General features: G+C 42.6%; 1 protein-coding gene across 2 annotated transcripts in view; it reads left to right on the top strand.

The window, feature by feature from the left end:
- The window catches only part of MYO5C (myosin VC), a 191,596-nt gene that overhangs the window by 34,915 nt on the left and 136,130 nt on the right, over positions 1-20,551 (top strand). Inside the window, exons 3-4 of one of the 2 annotated variants that reach the window (XM_030189295.1) lie at positions 763-934; positions 19,737-19,881. In XM_030189295.1, coding sequence (XP_030045155.1) covers positions 763-934; positions 19,737-19,881 — 317 coding nt within the window. Of the gene's footprint in view, positions 1-762; positions 935-19,736; positions 19,882-20,551 lie in introns of those variants that run through there. The other variant, XM_030189302.1, reaches the window with a different exon arrangement.

Consider the following 20,551-nt stretch of genomic DNA (forward strand, 5'->3'; position numbering starts at 1 on the left):
TAAAAAGCAGCTGTCAGAACTGCTTGACGAGCCCTTGTTTGCTTTTCCAACAAGCAGAGCCAAGATATGGGAGCAATACAAACCTAGGTAAAAGCTAGGATGTGAGACCTCTGTGTCAGGCAAATGGAAACAAAAATTGAAAGCTGCATGTAAGTAAGTGCGAAAATAAATGGTGAGCTCAAGGATTAACTTCTGGACAATAAATATTCTGCAGAAAAAGAAAATACAATCAAGAACTTATGCAAAAGCATGACAGAATTTGAGCCCCAGTTCTAAAATTGTAGCATTTTTCATCAATAATTCCCGAGGAGTTACCTGTGCAGGTGTCACCTTTTATTGGAGTGTTGTTACAATTATTTTCCCCATTCTGAAGAGATCATAATCTTGGGAAAATGATGCATGATTTCAAACTTTTTTCAAGCAAAGTGCCCTATTTGTTTTTCTGCTTTTTTTTTTTAAATTGCCCTACTTTTGGAGGAAACTTTAAATCTGGCTTTAAGGTTGTTGAAAGGCATCTTGGAGGGAAGTGCTAGGAGATCTAATATAGCAGAAGTAAAGGGTTTCCTGATTTGAGCACTCCCAACCTGTTACGGCCCCAGGCCATGCCGCATCCCGACTCAACCGTGGGCCATGGCGGAGAAATGGGGTCGGGTCTCCTGGTTCAGAAGGTTTAACACCAATGTTTTTCTATTTCTCTTTCAATGAGATTTTTCTCCCCTGATTTTCACTGCATTAAATAATGAAAATGCAATGTCCTTCTAGGAAATGGCATATTCGGTGGATCCAGCAAACAGAATTCTTCCACCGTTACGGAACCCTGACATCCTTGTAGGTGAAAATGACCTAACAGCACTCAGTTACCTCCATGAGCCTGCTGTACTGCACAACCTAAAAGTCCGCTTTGTGGAGTCCAAACTTATTTACACCTATAGTGGTAAGTGTGGAGTGGGAACTTGCCTCTACCAGGGGTATCTGCTGTAATACATTGTGAAATGCCATTAAGACAGGAACCCACAAGAATATTTTTTTTTTGGGGGGGGGGGGGGGTTCTGCTTCTTGTGTTTAACCCTTCTCCCCAAAATGCATTGACTTGCTGCCACCCCAGAGCACTTTTGGTCCTTTAGACTAGAACACTAGTCTCATATGTTAAGGCAGTGATTTCCAAACCTGTCCTGGGGGAATCCTAGCCAGTTAGGTTTTCATGATATGCACAATGAATTTACATGAGATCGATTTGTATACACTGCCTCCTTGGTATGCAAATCTGCCTCGTGCATATTCACTGTGGATATCCTGAAAACCTAACTGGCTGGTGTTCCCCCAGGACAGGTTTGGGAATTGCTAACATAAAAGCTTGCCTACTTTTACCTTTTAACTGATTTGTTACACAGAATATATGGAGGGTAAATGAGAGGAATATCAGCAATTTAAAAAAAATAAAATAAAAAATGACCTGTGGAAGATATAAATGGAATCTTGCAACAAACTGTTCTTTTCCTTTAAGTTGTAAGATCAATGGCTTTTCTTCTTAGATGTTCTTGTTTTGTAGATTTTTCATTATTCTGTGATCATTGTTACCTGCTATTTATTGCCCTGGACTAAAAACCGTTGCATATAGTTGAAGGTTCTGTATTTGGTGTTCCATGTACAGTAATCCTATTCAGGAAGAAAACTAGTGACGTTTTCTCGGTAACCTTTTAATCTTCAGAGTTACTTTATAAGAAGTCCCTTTTACTAAAGGGTTGCTATGTGGCAACCTGGATCTACTGCTGACCCAATGCAACTCCCGGCGATAGTTCCGCCTTGAGCGTGCACAGTTTCCAGCGGTATGAAAAATAATTCCATAATTTCTAACACAGTGCTAACCTGGTGGTAATCAGGCAGTGCCGGGTTACCGTGGGATCCCTTACCGCCACCTCAATGGGTGGTGGTAAGTGTTCCCCCCCCCCCCCACATGGTCACATGGTAAGAATCTTACCACATCTTTATTTATTTAATTAACACATTTATACCCCACATTTCCCCATCAATAGTAGGCTCAATGTGGGTTACAAGACCATAGGGCAAACTACAGTTCAGTTAAATAACATAACAATGTAATATAGTTCAGTAAAATAGCATAATAATGTAATTTAAAAATAGTAAACGTATAGGTATAAAGAACAACAGTGATAATAAGAGTGAATAATAAAGGTAAGGGTCCATGGAATTTGCTGTAACAGGAAGACGTAAATTAAGTTGAGTCATGAAGGTAGGCCTTCTTAAACAGGGTGGTCTTCAGTAATTTCCTGAAATTTAGGTGGTTCTGAGTTAATTTTAAGATTTTAGGTAGTGCATTCCATAACTGTGTTCCTATGAAGGAGAAGCTGAATGCGTAGGTAGACTTGTATTTGAGGCCGTTGCAGTCTGGATAGTGTAAATTTAGGTAGGATCGGGAAGAACTGGAACTGTTTCTGGGTGGAAGGTCAGTTAGGGGCTTTTACCCGCTGCAGTAAAAAGGGTCCAGGCGCGTGGCAAAAACAGCCTCTGCCCCTACTGCAGGGCCCTTTTTACCGCAGCTTGGTAAAAGGACACCAAGGTGATAGTGCAACATGAGAGCAATTTGGTGCTTTCCTCCCACCTGCCTCCCCTGGGGTTGTGAGTGCTACTTCAGCTCCCTTACCCCAAGCCTTGACCAGTCTGAGGAGTGGGTAGCTGAATCAGAGTTTTGGTCTGGCAGTTTAGATTACTAAGGGGCCCTTTTACAAAGATGCAGTAACCCATGCTTACCGTGGGGTGCGTTGAGATGTCCCAAGGTAATTTGGGGATGCACGCGCATTATCCAAGCGCTAAAATATACAATTTATTTTTTAGCGCTGGGGGCAGAGAGTGGGTATGTTTTGCACTAATTGGTTAGCACATGGCCATTGCTGTGCGCTAACCAATTAGCATGGCAGTGCTTATGTTCTTGTGTTCACAGGTTTAGCACACGAAATCCTACCGAATACAAATTAGGAGGCGGTAGGGCTTCATGTGCTAATCGGAAAATTAGCATGTGGCCATTAATTATGTTGTAACAGATTGTACTTCCACTACTACAACGTATTGTAAGCCACACTGAGCCCGCAAATAGGTGGGAAAATGTGGGATACAAATGAAAATAAATAAATAAATATGAAAAACAGAAAAATTGGCCATGTGTACCCCAGCCCATAAGACACGTGCAAGAGCGCGCTAAGGCCACATTTTTACTGCTGTTCATTAAAAGGGCCCCTAAGACCTAGGCTGACTTAAGTATAATTTCAAAATGGGTTATTTCAGTTTTCTCCAAATGGCACGTGATTTATTTGAACAAATACAGTTGTGTCACTTCTTTTTTAATGTGTGTAGAGGAGAAAATGTCTGTACAGAAAAGCATAATTAGTTGGTACACTTCATCCATTGGAAACCTTTGTAAACACTCTGGAATTTGTTACCCTTTCACTTAAGGCAATGTCACTCCTCAGATACTTTCAAAACCAATTTAAAAGCTTTTCTTTTTAAGGACGCCGTCTCTATTGATTACTGATCAAACATTTAATACACTTGCTTTTTTTGGGGGGGGGGGAGGGGAATCCACTGGGTTCCACTGTGACTCAACACCCCTTCTTGTTTTGACCCCTCCCCTCTTTCCTATTTATATTGTAGTTCTACCCCCTTCCTATTGTTTACCATCTTGTCTGCAGTATACTTTCCCCTTTTAAATTAGCCTGTAAGCCACCTCAATGGTTTTTCTGGTAAAGGGAGGGGGGGGATAGAAAGTTCTGAATCAACCTGAAACTTGGCCTAGAAAAAACACTGGGAAAACATTTTGACCAATACAAAGCTGAATGCAAGGAAACCAGACATAGTGGTGAAGGATAAAAATGCAAGAATTGCATGGATCATAGGAGTGTCCATGCCCAAGTGATTATTCTGGACACTTGAGTGGAAAGAGAGAAGAGTCTCAAAGACCAAGAAATGCAGAGTCCAAAACTATTGTGGCAGAAAGCAGGGCAGGATTTATGTTTCAACATTTTTATTGGTGACAATTCAAAACAATCACATCCATATATATACAGGTACAAGGTTGCAAATAAGAAAAATTACACAGTAAGAACCAATGATATAATCCGTCATCCAACTTTTAAGATTTTGTCCCCCCCCCACCCCTCTGGTCCCTCCCCCTAACCCATTCCTTCCCCCCTCACCACACATCTCAGATTCCTCCATCCCGCCCCCATCCCCTCTGCTCAGGTATTATCTTTTCAATATTATCCACTCCCTTGTTTCTTCACAATGTATTAAAAATAAGGCTTCTCCCTCTCTGGGATAGTCTATCCAAGAAGCGTCCCCAGTTCTTAATGAACCACGCTTTTCGCTTACAGGAGCCCTTTGCCTCTCTCTCGCCTCCCACGACATCAGCTGGTGCACTTGATTTCGCCAATGCCAGAATTCAGGGGGATCAGATGAGGTCCAGTATTGCATAACACATTTTCTCGCTACGAGACATAGTTTGTGACATAAAGTTACGCCACCTGCGCTAAGGCCGTGAAATGCTCCCGGCAAATCTAGCACCAGCTGATGTGGATTTGCCTCAAACCTGCGGTTAAACATAAAGGATATGAATGAAGCTACTCACCTCCAATAGCTCTGCACCAACGTACAGTCCCAGACCGCGTGATAGAAAGTATTATCTGCCGAATTACATTTCTGGCAAGTGGCTGACATTACCCCACCCGCTCTAAATAACTGTGCTTGAGTAAAATATGCTCTATGTATTACTCTAAAAGCGCATTCCCTAAGCCCTGCTCCCCCTACTAACCGAGGGATACCTTTTATATGTGTTGCAATATCCCATGACTTCAGGTCTGTCCCCATGTCTTTTTCCCATCTCTGTCTGATCTGGACTAGCTCCTTCCCAGGCATTAATCCCCATATCTTCTGGTGTATACCTGAAATAGAGGGGGCGCTCTCGGAGATAGCAGGGCAGGATTTAAAGCATAGGCAAACTAAGCATGTGCCTAGGTCCCAAATGCTTAGAAGGAGCCATCTCAGATGTACTGTGCCTCCCACGGTAGATTTTTGCCATCGTAAGCCAGCTGCTGGCAGAATAATTGGAGGAGGGGTGGAGCAGGAGACACCACTGCCTCCTCCCCCCCCCCACCCCAAGGCATTGTCCTCCTGTTGGCAAGAGGAGTAGGTAAGTAGTACATCTTCTTCTGCTCTGAGGTAGCTGCTTCCTCCTCTGCTAGTTTTCCAGTGCAGTGAGAACAGAGGTGTAGGGTGTCATTTGTGAGATAAGTGCAGGACCTGCCCAACCATTAGGCAAGGCTAGGCAGGGGCTAACTAAGAACAGCTGTATTCAAAGCAAAATAACAAATCCTGTTAACCACACAAACCCGATAGGTACTTCCCCTGCTAGGTCGGAAAAATTTTCAAATAGCCCATTTTTCCTGGGTAAATGACTTTTGGAAATTGCTCTCATCGTTTGAATGTATGTGATATAAGCATGATGTCTTAAGGGGAGGCAGATTAGGGGCCTGATTATTTGAGAGGGGAGAAGGGGAGGGCATAAAGTTGAAGGTTTGCCTAGAATGCCCAATACCCTTGTACTGTTTCTGTGTGGGAGTCTTAATATATATGTATATTTTGAAGGTGAAGGGCCCTAGCAACTTTGCCTAGGGTCTACCAATAGGTTAATCCTGCCCTGGCAGAAAGCTACAGAAATATTACTCATTGTACTGGTTTCCATAGGCCTGATTAAAAGCAACTTCCCAAAACACCTTGATAGGTTGGCTGTATATATTACCTCCTGTGAATTCCCTAAGGAAACTCTTTGGCATGATGCAAGTACTACAGTGAGGGGTAGTAATAAATTAAAGAGCCTGAAAATGGCTTAGGAATGAGATTCATTACTGTAATCACTGCTCCCCAGGAGATCCCACATACAGACAGATGTGCTGCTTTGCATTTCCATAATGCAGCTATAAAGTACACTGAGGTAGTGATGGATAGTAACGTAGTAGATGACTGCAGACAAAGACCTGCATGGTCCATTTAATCTTCCCAACAAAATAAACTTCTAGTCTATGATATCATAACATATGTATACTTGTTCTTGACCTAGCCTTGCCATTTTCAGGGCACAGACCATAAATGTCTGCCCAGCACTGGCTTAATTTTCAACTGATGGAATTGCAGTTGAAGCCTGCTCCAATCCAACCAATGTAGCCATAATCGTGATACAGAACGTAGACGTCTGTCCAACACTAGCCTTGCTACCTAGCTACTAGATTTGTTGCTTAAGCACAGCTAAACTGTTTTGATTGCATTCTCTTCTGTGTAGGAATCCTTTGTGCTTATCCCACACATTCTTGAATTCCATTATTGTTTTTTTTTCCTGCACCACCTCCAGCAAGAGGGCATGCTAGGCATATTCTCTTTGTTCTTGTGTCTCAGGCTAGCTTAATTAGATTTAGGTGTAAATGCCACTTAATGCGTCCCTTACTGAAAAAGAAACAAAATCTCCCTGGTGGGACTAAGTTTATAAGCCTGGTAGGAACATTTATGACTACAGAACCTTTTACAGAAACTTCTTGCCTTTTGGAAGCAGCACTGATGACTGCTTGTTCAGACAACAGTCTCGCAAATTTTGGTAGCTGTATGAGTTATTACAAAGCTTGGGTAATAGTTTATTATGCTTTCTATTCTGCTTGGCTTACAAGAGCAAGATCACTGCGATGTACAACTTAAAATCAGATATAAAACTAGAAGAGAACACCGTTTAAAAGATAGGAAAGAATCATCCACATAAGACCATAAAAATCATCTTCAAAGTCCAATCCAATCCAAACAAGTCAGATCCCAGACTAAAACTCCCCCTAGTCCTCGGGCAGTGAGACCGCAAACACCATCATAAAATAATGATTCTTCAAAAAGCGCTTAAAACGTGTCAAAGACTGTACTGCCCACAAAGATCATGGGACAGCATTCCATGAGGACAGTGCTAAATTAAAAAAAAATGCTCCTCTCTTTGTAGACATTGAGTCTGCTTAACTGGAGGAACCTCCAAGAGCAGTTTAGTTTGTGATCGCAGTGATCACAGTTCATATTTTGCCATTACTTTAACAAATGTCATAAGTACTTTTTCATATGTAGCTCTGAGTTAAAATCATTAGCTTAAATTGTATCTTGTAAAAAAACAAAACCCCAAAGCAGGTAGCCAATGATAATGTATATACAATGGGGTAACATGGTCAAACTTAACAGCCCACTCTAACACCCTAATAGCTGTATGTTGGAGGGTTTCAAGTTTCTTAAAATTCTCATTGGTGATTCCCATTAAAATCACATTAGCATAGTCAAACTGTGCCATAAAAAGCATGTAAAGCAACCTAAAAAAGGACTTACCTAGGTACATATCCTAGAACTGCACACAGTTTGTGGAGAGTGGTATATCCATGCCAAACCATAGCATCAACATGGGCAGTGAAAGTCTGTTGAAATTCAATTATAATTCCCAGGTAGTTTAAAGAATCTACTACTGGTAATTCCTTCCTCAGTAGTTTGAACTAGGACTCCGGGCATGGCTGCTGGCCTGTTATCCAACATATCAGACTTTTTATTAACATTCATTATCAAGAGATGTGTGACCAACCAACTTGTCACTGCCGATAAAAAGTTCTGCAAAGAGGTCAAGTCTAGAGTCGTCTTAGCAATTCTTCCCACCAGCAATACATCATACGCATATACATAAGGGCTAATCCTATATTCTTGTATCCCCTCCAACAGTAGGCTTAAAAAGATATTAAATAACACTGGTGATAACTCTGAATCCTGTGGCACTCCACTAGTCATTCCCCTAGGGGTGGAAAGTTCAAGACTATGTGCCACAGAGAACATATGTTGAGATAAAAAAACAAAACTTGCAAATAAGACATGGGATGACTCCAGGGGATGAATTAAATATGGGACATAGGAATCTGAGAAATACCTGGAATGGTCTACCAGCAGAAGTGGAGGCTTAGTACCGTAACAGAATTTAAGCATTGCATAGGATAGATATAGTCTGTAGTAATAGGAACAGGGTTCAGGAGTTGGGGAAGGAGGTGATATGGAAATGTGTGTGCTTATCTACCCAGAATGCTAGAAAAACAGGAAAAATAGAAGCAGGCAGATTGAATAAGCTATTTTGTCTTCATCTGTCCTTTTACTAAAGTGCGCTAATGGATTTAGTATATGCTAACAAATTGATGCGAGTTAAGTGCCCTACAGCCCATAGGTATTGTAATCCACAGGGTACAGGGAGGGTTGTATTCGACAATGCTCTGCAATTCTCCCGAAATCCTCTGCGCCCTGCAGTGTGGGTTTGTAATCCACAGGGTACAAGGAGAGCTGTATTCCACAATGCTCCGTAATTCTCCCCAAATCCCCTGTGCCTTGCAGTCTTCCCTCCAGGCAAGACCCCGGAGGTTAAATATGTCTCCTTTCCTTCCTTGGCTTTAGCCGACCTCAACCACCCAGCTCCAACTTAGGCAGCCACCTAGTCCTGCTGTCCAGGCATCGATCCCTCCCTGGGGCCCTCCCCAGCTGCTCTCTCCTAGTTTTTGCCCATTGCTTGTGACAATAGTTCCGCAGCAGGGCAAGTCTTTCCGCGTTTCACCGAGTCCACGCTAGAGTCCAAACTGTATCAAACTTCCAGACTGAGGCAGTCTCTTCTCCCAGTCTGCATTTCTCTTCCCTCCCCTTCCGCCCCCGAAAGGGAAACATAGTAACATAGTAACATAGTAGATGACGGCAGAAAAAGACCTGCACGGTCCATCCAGTCTGCCCAAGAAGATAAATTCATATGTGCTACTTTTTTATTTGTACTGTCCTCTTCAGGGCACAGACCGTATAAGTCTGGCCAGCCCTATCCCCGCCTCCCAACCACCAACCCCGCCTCCCACCACCAGCTCTGGCACAGACTGTATAAGTCTGCCCAGCACTATCCTCGCCTCCCAACTACCAGTCCCGCCTCCAACCACCAGCTCTGGCACAGACTGTATAAGTCTGCCCAGCACTATCCCTGCCTCCCACCACCGGCTCTGGCACAGACCGTATAAGTCTGCACAGCACTATCCCCGCCGCCCAACCACCAGCCCCGGCACAGACCATATAAGTCTGCCCAGCACTAGCCCCGCCTCCCACCACCAGCTCTGGCACAGACTGTATAAGTCTGCCCAGCACTATCCTCGCCTCCCAACTACCAGTCCCGCCTCCCACCACCAGCTCTGGCACAGACTGTATAAGTCTGCCCAGCACTATCCCTGCCTCCCACCACCGGCTCTGGCACAGACCGTATAAGTCTGCACAGCACTATCCCCGCCGCCCAACCACCAGCCCCGGCACAGACCGTATAAGTCTGCCCAGCACTAGCCGCGCCTCCCAACCACCAGCTCTGCCACCCATTCTAGGCTAAGCTCCTGAGGATCCCTTCCTTCTGCACAGGATTCCTTTATGTTTATCCCACGCATGTTTGAATTCCGTTACCGTTTTCATCTCCACCACCTCCCGCGGGAGGGCATTCCAAGCATCCACCACCCTCTCCGTGAAAAAATACTTCCTGACATTCTTCTTGAGTCTGCCCCCCTTCAATCTCATTTCATGCCCTCTCGTTCTACCGTCTTCCCATCTCCGGAAAAGGTTCGTTTGCGGATTAATACCTTTCAAATATTTGAACGTCTGTATCATATCACCCTTGTGCCTCCTTTCCTCCAGAGTATACATGTTCAGGTCCGTAAGTTTCTCCTCATACGTCTTGTAACGCAAATCCCATACCATCCTCGTAGCTTTTCTTTGCACCGCTTCAATTCTTTTTACATCCTTAGCAAGATACGGCCTCCAAAACTGAACTCAATACTCCAGGTGGGGCCTCACCAACGACTTGTACAGGGGCATCAACACCTCTTTTCTTCTGGTCACACCTCTCTCTATACAGCCTAGTAACCTTCTAGCTACGGCCACCGCCTTGTCACACTGTTTCATCGCCTTCAGATCCTCAGATACTATCACCCCAAGATCCCTCTCCCCATCCGTACCTAGCAGACTCTCACCGCCTAACACATACACCTCTCTTGGATTTCTACTCCCTAAGTGCATCACTTTGCATTTCTTCGCATTGAATTTTAATTGCCAAACCTTAGACCATTCTTCTAGCTTTTTCAGATCCTTTTTCATGTTTTCCACTCCCTCCGGGGTGTCCACTGTGTTACAAATCTTAGTATCATCCGCAAATAGGCAAACTTTACCTTCTAACCCTTCGGCAATGTCACTCACAAATATATTGAACAGAATCGGCCCCAGCACCGATCCCTGAGGCACTCCACTACTCACCTTTCCCTCCACCGAGTGAACTCCATTCACCACCACCCTCTGGCGCCTGTCCGTCAACCAGTTCCTAATCCAGTTCACCACTTTGGGTCCTATCTTCAGCCCATCCAGTTTATTTAAGAGCCTCCTGTGGGGAACCGTGTCAAAAGCCTTGCTGAAATCTAAGTAGATTACATCTATAGCACGTCCACGGTTCAATTCTCCGGTCACCCAATCAAAGAATTCAATGTGATTCATTTGGAACGATTTCCCTTTGGTAAAACCATGTTGTCTCGGATCTTGCAACTCATTTTCTTCCAGGAAATTCACTATCCTTTCCAATAATCGAAGTGAGGCTTACCGGCCTGTGGTATCCAGCTTCTTCCCTATCACCACTTTTGTGAAGAGGGACCACCTCCGCCGTTCTCCAATCCCTCGGAACCTCTCCCATTTCTAAGGATTTATTAAACAAATCTTTAAGAGGACCCGCCAGAACCTCTCTGAGCTCCCTCAGTATCCTGGGGTGGATCCCATCCGGTCCCATGGCTTTGTCTACCTTTAGTTTTTCTAGTTGTTGATACACACTCTCTTCCGTGAACGGTACTATATCCACTCCATTCTCAAATGAACTTTTGCCAGTCCATCGTGGTCCTTCTCCCGGATTTTCTTAGTAAAAACAGAACAAAAGTATCTATTTAGCAAATTTGCCTTTTCTTCATCATTATCTACATAGCGGTTTGCAGTATCTTTTAGTCTCACAATTCCCTTTTTAGTCATTCTCCTTTCACTAATATACCTGAAGAAATTTTTGTCACCCCTCCTTACCTTTCTAGCCATTTGTTCTTCCGCTTGCACTTTTGCCAGATGTACCTCTCTCTTGGCTTCTTGGTATTCCTCCCCGTGTTCCTCGTCTTGAGTTTTTCTGTATTTCTGGAACGCCAACTCTTTAGCCTTTATTTTCTCAGCCACTTGCTTGGAGAACCATAGCGGTTTCCTTTTTCTCTTGCTTTTATTTACTTTCCTTACATAAAGGTTTGTGGCCCTACGGAGTAGCCATGCTCTTTTACCCCCCTCCCCCCTTCACCCAGGTTCCTCCGCCTTGGTCCTGTTAAAAGCGCACACTTGTTTCTAAACAGAAATAAAACAGTTCTCTGGTTTTCCCTTATTCTCCTATAACACAGTCACAATAAATACACAATGGCTTGTTCAGCTTCAACCCTTGCTCTACTCCCTTCCCACTAGCAGGCTAGGGAATGTAAGGGTCCCACCCTTTTTCTGTCAACACCAACTCCTGACAACCTCCCGCTTCACCCAGGTTGAAACCTTCATTTATTAATTCACTGCTGACGTAGCCACCTTTTCCCTCCCTTCATTAGGCTGGAGAACCAAGCTGCCATCAGCCCTTTTAGCTCTCTACCTTTAACTCTAGCCAAAGCAGAAAGGTCCATAGGCGCCTCTTCCATGCTCTCTTATCTCTCTCCACCCCCACTCTCCACCGGTTGCCAATCCATAGGCTCTTCTACAATCCTCTCCTCCAGCTGCCCTTCATCCACCTGATTAATCCTCCTCAGATCCTCCTCCTTCCCCTTAGCATTCTGGGACTGGCAGTGTGGATAACTCTTCCATGCTCTGTATCTTCCTCAAGGGCTGCTGGGAATTGTAGTCCTTGGGTCTCACTGTTCTCTCTGAGGAAGATGACCAGCTGCTTTCTCTGACCTGTTTGATCCTCGGGGACATGAATCTACGGGCTCTGCCCTCCCGTGTGGGTTTAGGACACCCTAAAGGAGACCTTCTCCCTCCTGCCTTAGCTGTTTCCCACTCCATAACCCCGTACTCTTCACAGTATGCAGTAGGCTGCGTGGGATTTAGCATGTGCTAAATCCATTAGAGCACCTTAGTAAAAGGACTCCTCAGTATGCTGCTAGGTATGTTTTCTTCCTGGTATAAGATATTTTGTGAAGGTAAGGGCAATTTTTTAATATTTGTATTTCTCAAAGATCAAAAACTGAATAGAAATTCAGAACAGGTTAAGAAATATCAGTGATCAATAAATCACACAAAAAATATAAAGGGGGCACATACCTTAAGTGAAGTATGTGCCCTCTTTGCTGGTATTTTAGTCATTTACGTGTAGATGTGAACAAACGAAAGGTAATTATTTTTTTTAACTTGAAAATTTGTATTAACCTCAGAGTAACAAAATACAGTCTCACTTGTCAAGCAGAACAATAGAGCAAGAACATAACACATTACTGATATACAGAAGCAAACATTAGTCCAAGTTTTTAGAAAAAAAACACTGAGACCCAAAAACCCCACTCCCCTCCCCCCCAGCAACCTACATTTTACTGGACAAATGACAAAATGGTCTCCAATAGACTCCCTTCAGTAACAGCAATATGAATAATCATGAAGCTGAGTCCTGATATTGCTGTAGTGCAGTCTCCCATTTCAAGAACTGTTGGCCAGATTTCTTTTTCCTGTAGGCTGTAAACCTTTTCATCAGAACCACAAATCTCACATCCAAGATGGTGACTTGAAGGGAGAACGTGGTAAGGAGTGCTCAGATGAATTCCCCAGCTATGGCAAAAAAGTGTAAGGGGAAGACCAGAGAGTTCTCCTCTGAGACCCAGGCCACTCTCTCTTATCGCCTGTCCACCATTCTGGAGCTCCATAGCTCTAAGTTGGCTTTACCGCGGACCAGTTCTTCTGAAATGCTAGAAGCAGCACTTCTTGGAATGCTTGACACTACGTTGAGCCCTGAGCCGTGGCTTCCTTCTCCTCCTCTTGCTATGGCGTCATCAAGCGGGGTGCAGCGGTCGGAAGAGGCACAGAATGTTGTACCGATTGCAGAGGGGAGCTCCTCACTGATAGTAGCAATGCCCATTGGAAGATCAGCAGCTGGAGAGAAGGCCTTTGAGACACCAGTTCCATCTGTAATGGTGGGTACATCGGTTTCAGATCCAAAAGTGGATGCTCAAAGACTCAAGGTAGTTATTTCTCCTTGGAGTAACCATAGACAGTCACTTTGGGATCGCTCTGAGATGCTATAGTGGCAAGGCACAATTCTGTAGCTACCTTGGGGCCCTTTTACAGAGCGGCGGTAAGCCCAATGTGGGCTCGCTCTTTCGGACTACCGCTGGCCCAGTGTGGCCACCAGCGGTAGTCCCACTCCAAGCATGCACCATTCCCGGAGGAAAACGAAAACCCCCGGAATTGGCTTGCGTGGCGGTAACCCAGTGGCAATTGGGCATTGCCACGTGCTGCCCGGTTACCGCTGGGTTATTGTGGAAGCCCTTATTGCCACCTCAGTGGGTGGTGATAAGGGCTCCCTGTCACATGGCCATACGGTAAGTGTTCTCTTAGCGCATGGCAATGTGTGCTGGGGGCTTTTTTTACCCTCTGCAGTAAAAAGGACCCTGGCGCGTGGGAAAAACGGCCCCCGCCGCCAGCACAAGGCCCTTTTTCCCGCAGTTTGGTAAAAGGGCTCCTTAAAGTCTGTGGTTAAAACAAATGGCAAATATAATATTTTCCACTCAATGCAGAGTTAAGAAAATGTAGTAAAAGCAGTTACCTTAGTGGGGTTTTAAAAAAGGTTTGGATAGCTTCTTAAAAGAAAAGTCCGTAAGCCAATATTAAAATGGACATTGGGAAAATCCAGTGCTTTATTTCTAGGATAAGCAGCACAAAATGTATTGTACTGTTATGTGATCTTGCCAGGTACTTGTAACCTGGATTGGCCACTGTTGGAAACAGGATGATGGGCTTGATGGACCTTTGGTCATTCCCAGTATGGCAATACTTACATAGTAACATAGTAGATGACAGCAGAGAAAGACCTGTACGGTCCATCCAGTATGCCCACAAGATAAACCCATATGTGCTACTTTGTGTGTACCTGACCTTGATTTGTTTCTGCCATTTTCAGGGCACAGACTGTAGAAGTCTGCCCAGCACCAGCCCTGCCTCCCACCACCGGCTCTGCCACCCAATCTCCGCTAAGCTTCTGAGGATCCATCCCTTCTGAACAGGATTCCTTTATGTTTATCCCATGCATTTTTGAATTCTGTTACCGTTTTCATATGAAATTGCTGATCTGTTAGTGATCTGTAACCTGTCATTAAAATCATCCTTAATACCTGAAGATTGGAGGATGGTCAATGTATCGCTGATTATTAAAAAGGGTTCCGTTGGTGATCCGGGAAATTATAGACCAGTAAGCCTGAGTTCAGTGACAGAGAAAATAGTGGAAACTATTATAAAGAATAAAATTATGGAACACATAGACAATCAAACAAACATAGTTTAATGGGACAGAGTCAGCATGGGTTCAGCCCAGGGAAGTCTTGCCTCACCAATTTGCTTCATTTCTTTGAAGGTGTAAATAAACATGTGGGTAAAGGTGAGCTAGTTGATGTACTGTATCTAGATTTTCAGAAAGCTTTTGACAAAGATCCTGAGACTCCTGAGAAAATTAAAAAGTCATGAGCTAGGAAGCAATGTCCTTCTATGGATTAGGAATTGGTTATTGGACACAAAACAGAGGGTAGGGTTAAATAACCATTTTTCTCAATAGAGGAGGATGAATAGTGGCATGCTTCAGAGATCTGTACTGGGACCGTGCTATTTAACATTTATAAATGATCTGGAAAATGGAACAACAAGTGAGGTGATTTAAATATGCAGATGACACACAACTTTTCAAAGTTGTCAAAACGTAGGTGGATTGTGAAAAATTGCTTGAAGACCATAGGAAACTGGAAGACAGGGCATCCAAACATCAGATGAAACTTAAAGTGGACAAATGCAAAGTGATGCACATTAGGAAGAATAATCCAAATCATAGTTAACTCATGCTAGGAGTCGGCACTCAAGAAAAAGTTATAGGTGTCTTTGTAGACAATACGCTGAAATCTTCTGCACAGTGTGTGGCGGCAGCCAAAAAAGCAAACAGAATGCTAGGAATTATTAGGAAAGGAATGCAAAATAAGACCAAGAATGTTATAATGCCTCTGTATCGCTCCATGGTGCGACTTCACTTTGAGTATTGCATTCAATTCTGATCACCTATCTCAAAAAAGATATAGCGGAATTAGAAAAGGTTCAAAGAAGAGCAACCAAATTGATAAAGGGGATGGAACTCCTCCCATATGAGGAAAGGTTAAAGAGGTTCAGCTTGGAAAAGAGGCAGCTGAGGGGGGGGGGGGGGGGTATGATTGAGGTCTACAAAATCCTGAGTGATGTAGAATGGGTAGAAGTGAATCGATGTACTTATTTTCTTAAGCTGTGAAATTTGTTGCATAGATATGGTTAATGCAGTTAGTGCAACTGGGTTTAGACAAGCTCTTGAAGAGAAAACTCATAAACTATCATTAGTCATCTAAAGGAAGTGAGCAACAAGGAATGGATGTACTCTTTGGGATCCTGATGTGTTCTGGCTACTGTTAGAGACAGTGTGCTAGACTTATTGATTTTTTTTTTGACCCAGTAAGGCACATCTTGTTTTCTAATTTAAAGGTATCTACAGGTATGTTTTAATCTGTTTTTTTTTTTTTTTTGGTAGCTTAGAGAACAAGAGATACAACAGCAACAAACATCATAACCACAATTATCCAAAAGAACATATGTCTCAATGTCCAAGAATTACAGTACAAACAAAATCTACATATGATATTTATAATTGGCCTTTGGGTATAATGAGCCCTGTTGACATAAATGTTTCAGGCCCTTTGTGTGAATGCATATATGTGTTTGAGTTGGACTCCAAGTTTGGTAGGTATTATCTGCAGCTTATTTGCTGAATTGTTTTCTTCCTTTTTACATTTTAAATAACCCTGACTCAGCTGTTATATCACATTTCACCTTATTAGTATCTGAATTAGTGTTTTGTGTTTGGACTACCTGCTTTATGATTGGCAAGGCTCAGAGCTCTGGCTATAGCTGAACTACCAGTTATTAACCTCCTAAAAAAAAAGCTAAGAACTGTGGGAGTGCCTCTTTTTCAGGCATGGAAAGCACATCCCCTGCAAGTTCCTCAATCAGACTTACAGAAGCACTTACACAGTCACTGGCAGTACCTTCATAAATCCAAACTAAGGTCATGGTGGGAGGGTGAGTTTGTTTGGGGTGTTTCATGTTGAAGTACCCTCTATTTTTTAAGAGTAATAGTTGCTTTCCTTTTGAAAAATTATTCAGCAGTTCAGGTTCCCAGTTTTTAAAAGCTGAGGTGCTTAGTAGCTGAAAAAGCTTACAAGATTCAGGCAACTTCATGTCAAGTTTTGGCTTCCATATCACTGAAGGTCCCAGGACATGGATGTGGATTTTTTTGTATTATTATTGTGTATGATGTGTCCAAGTATGTCTCGTGTAATCCCTGTTTTGCTCGGTGAGCATCAGGGTTGGTTAACTATAAGTATTTTTAGGACTGTTTAGTGAGGTCAGTGCTGGGACCAGCAAACTGAGATGATTGAAAGGCACTGTAGAACCACTCATTCAGCACATTCCTTTCATCCAATATGTCAGTCCATATCAGAAGGTTCAATTCTAACCAAAAAGTGTATTTAAACTTGAATGATGAGGGAAGGACAAGGGACAACTTCTTGCATCGACTATTTACACCTTACAAACAGAATAAAGGAACAGTCCAGCACTTAAGTACTCTGGTCATAGCTCTGCTAACCTCTATGCTTTGGTAGAGGTTTTTTGCAGAAAGTCTGTTACAGATCTTCTCCCTCTAAACCCCATTTCCCGAGAGTAACTACTGTGTGGTAGATGGTTTCTCAGGGCACTGGGCTCTTTGAGCCTTCAGGTATACAGTCCTTGTAGGGAATCCTTCCCAAATGAGATCTCAGCAAGTACCTCTCTGTCTTGGTAATTCCCCTGGGTCGACGTTTCCACTGCTTCCCTGCTTTTCTCTGAAGTAGTATTGGTGGTCCAGTACCTTCTGCAGCAACTTATAGGTCCTGTTACTGTTTCCTCACTCCTTCTCTCCCCCTGCGCACAGGCTGTGTTAGTTACAAACTCCCTCCATACTTAATGGTGCAGTGGCCAGAGGAGCACAAAGCAAAATCCAAATACCTCCTCCTTGGGCTTGGTTATTATACCTCCTCAGAGTTTCCCGCTGAAAAGGTTTCTCCTCCCATTACCCTCAGTCAGGTAGGAGTGAGCACCCTTGGTCTGAAAACTGTGAGAACTTTCCAAGTCAGAAGTTCACCTTCCTAAGGTGGTCTTTTACTAAGGCGTACTAGCGTTTTTAGCGTGTGCTAAATGCTAGATGCCCATAGGAATATGTTGGCGTCTCTAGCATGTAGCGCATGCCTATTTGTAGCATGTGCTAAAAATGCTAGCGCTGGCAGAGGCACTAGAGGTCTCTGCTGAGCTGGTTAACAGAAGCAGAACTTACCTGCTGTCTACACCTGAAAGATTTGATTATTGAGCAACTTAAAAAGTGCATTCATTTGTTATATGGGTGATGCAGCTTTTCAGTTTGTTTGAAGTATTCATACTTTACTCAATCTCTGCCTTTAATTTTTTTTCCGGTAAACATGTATTTAATTTTTCACAGGAATATACAGAGCTGCTTAATTAGTCTGGTGAGGTTCTTTATACATGTTCTATTTATTTATTTATGACATTTATATCCCGCATTAGCCCAAGTGGAGCTCAGGTTCAATGTGGCTTACATAACAATTAGAAAAGCATGAACACGTTCAAAATATATTAACAGAAAGTAAAATACATCATATAATGTTAGACCAGTAAAATTTGAGTTAGGAACTGATGTAATTAAATTCTAAGGGCTCTGTTGATTAAGCCATTCTGTAGGTGCGCTAGCATTTTTAGCACGTGCTAATTCTAGAGACACCCATATATTCCTATGGGTGTCTCTAGCATTAGTGCATGCTAAAAACGCTAGCGCACCTTAGTAAACAGGTCCCCTAGTTATTTAAGCTAGATAATTGAAATATGGAGGGAAAAGATAAAGGGCTAGGAATTAACTGGGATAGACAGGAGTAGTGATACACAGGGCCACTCTCCTTTTTCTGTTTTTTAATATGAACTTCCAGTAGGCCTCATTGCAGTGCCTGTTGATTTTTATTATTTATTTATTTATTCTTATTGGTAATGACTAAAAATAAATTTTAAAAAAAGAAGGAAATTATTCTTTTTTTTTTATTGGACTATTGATAAATTTTCAAAGGCAATGCCACCTTGAGATCAGACATGAGCAAATGATGACAAATATTAGAATAAATAAGTGAAACATAAAAGCATCCCAATGACAGTCTCATGGGGAAAGGTGGAGGGTGGGGGCTGAGAAACATGGAGAGATAGATTGGGTGATCAGAGGGTAACAAAGCAGTATAATTTTATGTTTTTTTTTAATATGATAGGTAACCCAGATCTTTAAGCCCTGTCTGGTGGGTGTCAAAGTATTTCATCATTTTAACCAAATTTCTTACATTCCTGGATTGTTTAAAATACCTTTTAGTAATCTCACCATAAAATCATTGATAGAGTGCTCTGGTCTTGCAAAGTGTTTTCCCATTAGCTTTTGTGGTGTTTAATGTGGTACTTGTGTAAGTTGATTCTTATCTTTGGCATCTGAACTGCCTCTCCTTCTTTACATTTTTTTTGCAATGAATAATATATACTATATTGGAAGATGAGTATGTAATGAGAGAGATGGATATTGGTGCTGAAGTCTGTCTACAAGTGATTGATTTATCTATGGAAGTTTCTAACTTGAAACTGTTTGTGGAAGCTAGTACATTTGCCTGCATGGTCTACTTAGAATATTCCCCAGGATCATTGAATATTGGCCTTGGGTATTAAAGTATGATTCCAGTTTATTCTTTGTCCTTGTGAAAATAGGTTTCAAATGATTCTACCCAATTAACTAAATAGTTGGGTGGGATTGCTTCTGAAATTATCGTCCTTTGTTTGATTTTGCTGCATGCTTGAGTTGTGTCTACACTGCAAAGGAGTGGGGAAGAGGAGGAGTGGAGCTAGCAGAAAATACATGGGATTTTCATTTGGAAATCCTTATTCCTGCTTTACGAGCAGGTATAAAGTGCTCAGGTACTAAAGTATTCACAACACTGGCTGGTCTCCGCATATTTATAGGCAAATTCTGAGTACAGTTTTCCTTTTAAAATTTGCTTGCAGACACGGGGAAGCAAACAATCTCACCTTTCATATCTACTCCAGTGATATGAATATGAACAAAGCTGCTTGCATTTCGGATATCCCATTTTTTTAAAAAGCAACTGTATTACAAATTAATGCACTATGTAATGATTTCATTCAACCTGTACAGACCATACTCTTTTTACTATGCTGTTGAAATAAGCATGTCCTTTCCATTTTGGTATGTCTTGGTGCAGGAATTATTTTGGTTGCCATTAACCCCTACAAAGAGCTACCCATATATGGCGATGCAATTATCCATGCATACAGTGGACAAAATATGGGAGATATGGATCCACATATATTTGCTGTGGCAGAAGAAGCCTACAAACAGATGGCCAGGTATTGGAACTGGCTCTCTCTTCTTGGTCATTTTGCGCAGAGTCCAGTGCAGTAGAAATCATTTCTGTCACTTTCCCTTGAGAAATCACAATGCAGTAAAATTTGATTGATAGTCCCAGAAAACAGCAAGGCAAATGATCTGCAAAATCCAACGTGGAGAATAAACCAGCAGCAAAATCCAACAGATCAGTATACTGATTTGCTGGTTTATTCTCCACGTAAAATTTGATTGATTCAGAAAGAAAATGAGAATACAGTCATGTTGCACACTAATTTTTCAATGTCAAACTAAAAGTATGGGGTGCTGGTCAGTGCTACGGGTACTTCTGAATCTGTGGACTTTGCACTTCCTTTGGAGAAGATGTAAAACTGATGCTCATAGCAGGATACAGGGGTTTCACAATGTGCTGGCTTCTTTCTTTTCCTGGCCTGGCTCTGCTGCTTTGGGGCACAGGTCAAAGTCTGGAAAGCATTTTTCAAACTATAGTCTTTAAAAGAAAATTGCCCCCTGTTAGTTTAGATCATTTTGGGGGAAGTTACTAAATTACAGTACATTTTACCACAACTTTACTGCAGGAATTACTAACCTGCAGTAACTCAGTCCCCCAGATTAGTGACGCCATAGGGAACCTTTCTTAAAGGGGTTAGCAGGGTAGAAAAATAAGCATGG

The sequence above is a fragment of the Microcaecilia unicolor genome, chromosome 1, assembly GCF_901765095.1.
Source record: "Microcaecilia unicolor chromosome 1, aMicUni1.1, whole genome shotgun sequence".
NCBI lineage: Eukaryota > Metazoa > Chordata > Amphibia > Gymnophiona > Siphonopidae > Microcaecilia > Microcaecilia unicolor.